Genomic DNA, 5,409 nt, shown 5'->3' with positions numbered 1-5,409 from the left:
TGAAGCAAACCTTATCTTACCTAAAAACCAGAGATTCATGATTAGGTAACATTTAAACCTTTGACCAATTGCCTTTCCTTGATAACCAACGGAATCCTTCCCCTCGTCCGTGTTTACTTATTTATTTTTGGCCGCGTTGGGTCTTCGTTGCCGCACGCGGGCTTTCTCTAGGTGCGGCGAGCGGGGGCTACTCTTCGTTGTGGTGCACGGGCTTCTCATTGCGGTGGCTTCTCTTGTTGCAGAGCACGGGCTCTAGGCGCGTGGGCTTCAGTAGTTGTGGCTCATGGGCTTAGCTGCTCTGCGGCATGTGAGATCTTCCCGAACCAGGGCTCAAACCCGTGTCCCCTGCATTGGCAAGCGGATTCTTAACCACAGCGTCACCAGGGAAGTCCCTCCATTGGTCCTTGACCATCCTTCCACAGTCAAGCAAGGAACTCAAAGTCAGTTGTCTATCACCATGACATCAACTGAAAACTAAAAACCAAACTATCTGTGCATATCCTGCAATAGGCATACCAGCACTATATGTACAGACACTACCAGCATTATGTATACAGACACGCTTCTCAACTAAATCTGATAACACATCTTAAAATTAATGCATTCCCTTGATCTCAAAAGGCCAGACTGGATAAAAGTTAGGCCACTGCTTTGTTTACTCTTTAAAACATTAAAATCTGTGCTGACAGTGAGTGGCACACAAAACTAAGACGTTGTGCTGATTAACACAATACTTGCATTTCCCTGTTCATTAGCCATTGGTACATCTATAGTCTTAGATAGAAATTATAATGAGGAATAATGAGAGCAATTTCCTGAGTTACTCCACCTTTAAATTACATTTCATTGAGACTTATCCTCTGAAATTACTGGTTGTCCTATCCTGTTTACGTGAGAACTTAAGAAACCTCTCATAATTCTGACATCTTTACACATGAAAAAAAATTGTATACATGTAAGAAAGGTTCCTACAGATGTCACTTTATCACTTAAAAATCACTTTGGCCAAAAAGACGTAAAAGTAAAATTACACATTTTATTCATTCATTCCATCAGCTGAGAATTGCTCAATTGTACAAATACGATATTGTACAAAAAAATCACAAAATGTTACAAAATAAAAAAGTACAAACTGCATTACTTAATAAATACGACTAAAAGTAGTTAAAGTGGAAATGAGATAGGTTTTAGGTTGGAAACGTTTGACCCAGCAAACCATACAAGCTCTTGTATACAGACATTTTTATTTGTACATAATACAGGGCAATCCTATTTTGCCTTGTGAAAGAATTTAAAAGGAAAAGACTATGAAGACAGTATTCTTCTGCTGGAAAATAACTGCCAAGGTTGGTTGGGGGCATTTATGCCATTAGTTTTTCAATCTCTCGGGTGAATCCAAGAGGCTATATATAAAGCAGGAGGCTTATCTCATCACAAAGTCTTCTATCACGTTAAAATTATTTTTTCAACAAAATGACAAATATAAATAAAAACAATTGAGAGCACCAGACAATCTACTCTAAACCTCAACCAGAGTACAGAATAATCACTCTGCCATCAGCAAATATTAGACTTTCATTCAAGTAAGAGCTGGTACTATTCTTTAAAGAAAAAAAAAATTCTTCCCATAACCTCCCCTTAAGTATTTTCTCTTTAAAATGTTGACCATTTCTAGAAAAATAATGATTTTCCAAACAACAAATCTGTTTCATCAAAATGGAATGGGCCAATCATCTGGTAATATGAATGCACCAATATCCATTTTAAATAATTACTTAGGAACTTTAAAATTCAAATTCAACAACAAAAAATACTAAATCACAAACTCTGTTCAAAATAATAAACTTCATATAAAGCACTTCTCTGGATTTATGCCGGAAAGCTGTGTGTCAAAATGTAACACATCATAGATGAAGATACACCAATTGTTAAAAATGTTGTGCAAAAATACATTCTTATAGAAAATAGATTACCAGGAATGAACAAAATTTACACTGTGAGAAACCAGCTTGCAAATTAAGTAGTGCCAGCTTTATACAGCAAATGATAAATAGCAGTAGGATCACCCAAAGCTACCATGAAACATCACTTAGGTGCCCAGCAACCTTCAGCTCTGAGAAGAAAACATTCAAAAAAATGATTAAGGCATTACACCTACAGTAAATCTACTTGAAAGTTTAAAAGTGCTATTACCCTGATTAGAGTTCATGTAATTCTCCAAACACAAATTAGGTCTGCAATTTTCCCAGGGTGGAGGGGTTCAGACACTTCAAGAGCATGCGTTTTGTTCAATATACATTTTGGATAGGGATATGGCCATGGACTTGGCGAGTTCTTCGTCGCGTTTTCTTTGCACTTGAGTCTGCCTGCACCAAGTGTCATACTCCGGATTCGGATAGGAGTGATCAAACACCGCGTCGTAATGTCCGTTACTGAGCCAACTGAGCCAAATGCTAGGCCTTAGGGAATCCTCTGGGCCCAAGTAGTGAATCATGGTAGACACCGTGGGGCTCTCCAGCCTCCCACCAGTAGTTAGATGTATATTCACGTTCAGCATCTGCCCCATGGCCAGAAGTTCAGGGTACCCGGCCCACGCCCCGTCCTGAGCAGCGGCGATGATAAACTCCCCCACGTCGCCCTCAATCAGGGGGCTAAAGTGGTCGAGGTGGTCGGCGATGTAGTGCACCGTCTGCTCCCGCAGCTCCCGGTGCAGGCTCTGGTCCCCGTACACCGCCTTGCTGACGGCTCGGTAGAGGCAGTTGCCGTCGGGAATGATGTGAAATCGGTACTTGTTCCTCTGCCGCAGGTACTTGTCCTGCCTCTCCACCTCGGCCAGGTACAGGGCCAGCTTCTCGTCCTTGGGATCCGACCTGGAGACGATCGCCGCCTCGGCCGCGCCACCCGGGACCGCCTCGCCGCTCCTCGCCGGAGATGCCTCGGCCTCCGGGTCGGGCCGCCGCGCCTCGTCGGCGCTGGGAGGAGGGTGGCCGCGGTCGCCGGCCCTGTCCCAGCCCCGGAGGCTCCTCTCCGCAGGGCGCTCCTCGGCCCACGGGCCGGGGCCGGCTTCCGGGCTCTCCGGGGGCGGCGCAGGGCCGCGGTGCTTGGCGGCGGCCAGGGCCTGGCGGTGCTCGCTCAGTCGGAAGTTTCTTTCGGGCCCCTCGCGGGCCGCGTCCACGCCGGAGGGCTCGGGGCCGTCGGGCCTCAGAAGCTCCTCCAGGAGCCAGGCCGAGGAGCCCCGCCGCGGCGGGACCGGGGCGGCGGACTCCTGTGGCAGGACAGGTGGGTGGGGGCAGAAGGGGACGGGGGTCCAGGCTCCACAGGTGGGGAAGGAAAGCTCCTCCCTGGGCTGCCCTGTTTTTTAAAAGCTGAGTATTTGTGAAGGATCCCCCCTCCCCACCTGTCTCCTCTCTCTCAGATTTTATTATGTTTGGGGATAAAGGAGTTTCCATTGCACAAGCAATACCATCACAAGAGAGCAGTCGTTTGTAGGATGGTCTCCGTGGTCCAGGCCTGGTTTTGAGCTGTTTGCATGTGATCACTCATTTCATATGAAGCCATTGTCTTGAAGGACGCCTTTGCAGAGGTGTTGGGATGGGTAACAACCAGCCGTTTCACTGGGGCTTCTCTCGCCAGCTTGATTACTTTCGTTTGGTGACCTCTGTATTTTTACCAGTATGAACTATGCATTTGCAGGAGATGTGTGGTATTTAAAATGTTTTGTGCAGCTGCTCCGGCCCGCGGCGGCCGCTGGGGACTCTCGGAGGAAGCCGCCCGCCCTACTGGAGCGCGTCCCACCGGCTAGGAGCAGCGCGCGGCTAGCTGAGGGGCCAGGAGGCGGGGCCGCGGTTGTTTACCTCAGGCCGCGCGGCCGCGTCACGTGCCCCCGCTGGAATGCGCGGCTCGTCGCGTCGCCCCATTCAACCGCCGGGGTTCGTCCTGCCCCTCCGGCTCGCCCCGCCCTGTTCGGGGACGTCATGGGCGTGGCCAGCGGCGCGGGCGCGCGGGCGGGCGAACGAGGAGGCTCGGAGCTCTCTGCACGGTCAAGGGGTTTTTTGCCGCTACCCCACCCCAGCCGCAGTTTTAGACGCCGCGCTTTTCTGGGCTGCTGCAGCGGTCGTGGCGGGATGGGCACTTCTTGGGGCGGGCTAGAATGCTGAAAGGGCGCGTTTCGGAAGAAGCTTCCGGGTTCGGTATGGAGAACGGAGAGCTGCTCTGAAACCTGCACGGCCTCTGCCTGGTCATAGCACCACTGCCGTCGTTTTCATTCAGTCCCTTGGGTTGTATTGTTAACGTAGCGTGACGCCTCCCTTTTTCCCCAGCATCTTGCTGCCCTGCTAAACCGAAACCAACTTTTCTGCAGCCCTAACCCGTGACGACGAGCAAATACAAGACGGGCGAAATACCAAATGCCTAACCGAGCCTTTTGAAACTAGGGGCAGCTGCTAACCATGGGTCAGAGGCAAAGTGAAGAGGGTCGTGATGCATCGCGAATGTGTTGAAATTAAATAGAATTTTGAACATAGTTCTACCGAATTGTGTTAGTTGCCCCTGTTTGTAAAGGAAAGCCGTAATACGCACATGATCAACCGTGTACTGACTGTATAGTAGTAGGCAGCTCTTGCTATATTCTGAGATTTGATCACATGCTAAACTAACAGGTCCTAAACGTTCAAAGGGAACCTAGGAAGCTGTCCCACCGTTTTACTGATGAGGAAATAGCTTACGTTGTGGCATACGCCTCCCCCGACCCTTCCGCTGAAACGTAAATTCCATGAATGGAAGACTTAGTCTTGGAAACCAAAGGTTTGTTAGAGTTACGAACCCTAGCACAGAGCCTGGCACGTAGTTGGAACTAATTAATATTTACTGAATGAATGAATTAATGGAAGAGGAGTTCCCAAGACACTGGAGAAGCCAGAATTACGATCCCGGTCTCCTGACCTCAGCCAGGGCTTTTAATTTGCTGTGGTGGGTGTGACTGCAGGATCCCAGCAGCGTTTGCTCGGGTCACATGAACCTGTTAGGCAAATCAACTCAGAAGGAAAAACAACCACTTAAAAGTCTAACAGTCTTTTCAGCTTCTGGTGACACCCCATTGGGAGCTTGTAGACCCCACTGGATAACTAGAAAAGGGAAATTACTTAGATTTCATCACTGCTTTGAGGGTTATCTGTTGCTCTGTGTATTCAGCAGTTCACCCGGAGCTCTACCTGTAGCCTTTCAGTAGCTGGGGTTCTGAAACAGAAGACAAAACAATTAACAATAAAATAACCCCTAAATCGTATTTACTGAGTAGCCATCGTGTGCCTAGCCGAGCTAGCAAACAGGAGTATGGAGGGAGATAAGGAAACTATTAAAAAAATGCAAATCCTAAAGCAAGAATGTGTTTTGAACAGACTGGAGTAAACA

At 48.2% G+C, this 5,409-nt stretch overlaps 1 protein-coding gene across 1 annotated transcript; it reads right to left on the bottom strand.

The window, feature by feature from the left end:
• Positions 1–2,269: 2,269 nt before the first annotated feature.
• On the bottom strand, positions 2,270–3,558 carry OTUD1 (OTU deubiquitinase 1). Its single transcript, XM_007451277.1, has 2 exons — positions 3,511–3,558; positions 2,270–3,265 (listed from the first exon to the last, which is right to left on the bottom strand). The coding sequence occupies exons 1-2, from the start codon at positions 3,556–3,558 to the stop codon at positions 2,270–2,272; spliced, it is 1,044 nt and encodes a 347-aa protein (XP_007451339.1).
• Between the last annotated feature and the right edge of the window lie 1,851 nt (positions 3,559–5,409).

Source organism: Lipotes vexillifer, unplaced genomic scaffold, assembly GCF_000442215.2.
Source record: "Lipotes vexillifer unplaced genomic scaffold, Lipotes_vexillifer_v1.1 scaffold1092, whole genome shotgun sequence".
NCBI classification, from domain to species: Eukaryota; Metazoa; Chordata; class Mammalia; order Artiodactyla; family Lipotidae; genus Lipotes; species Lipotes vexillifer.
The sequence above is the reverse complement of the archived record's forward strand: the minus strand, read 5'-3'. Positions and strand labels throughout refer to the sequence as shown.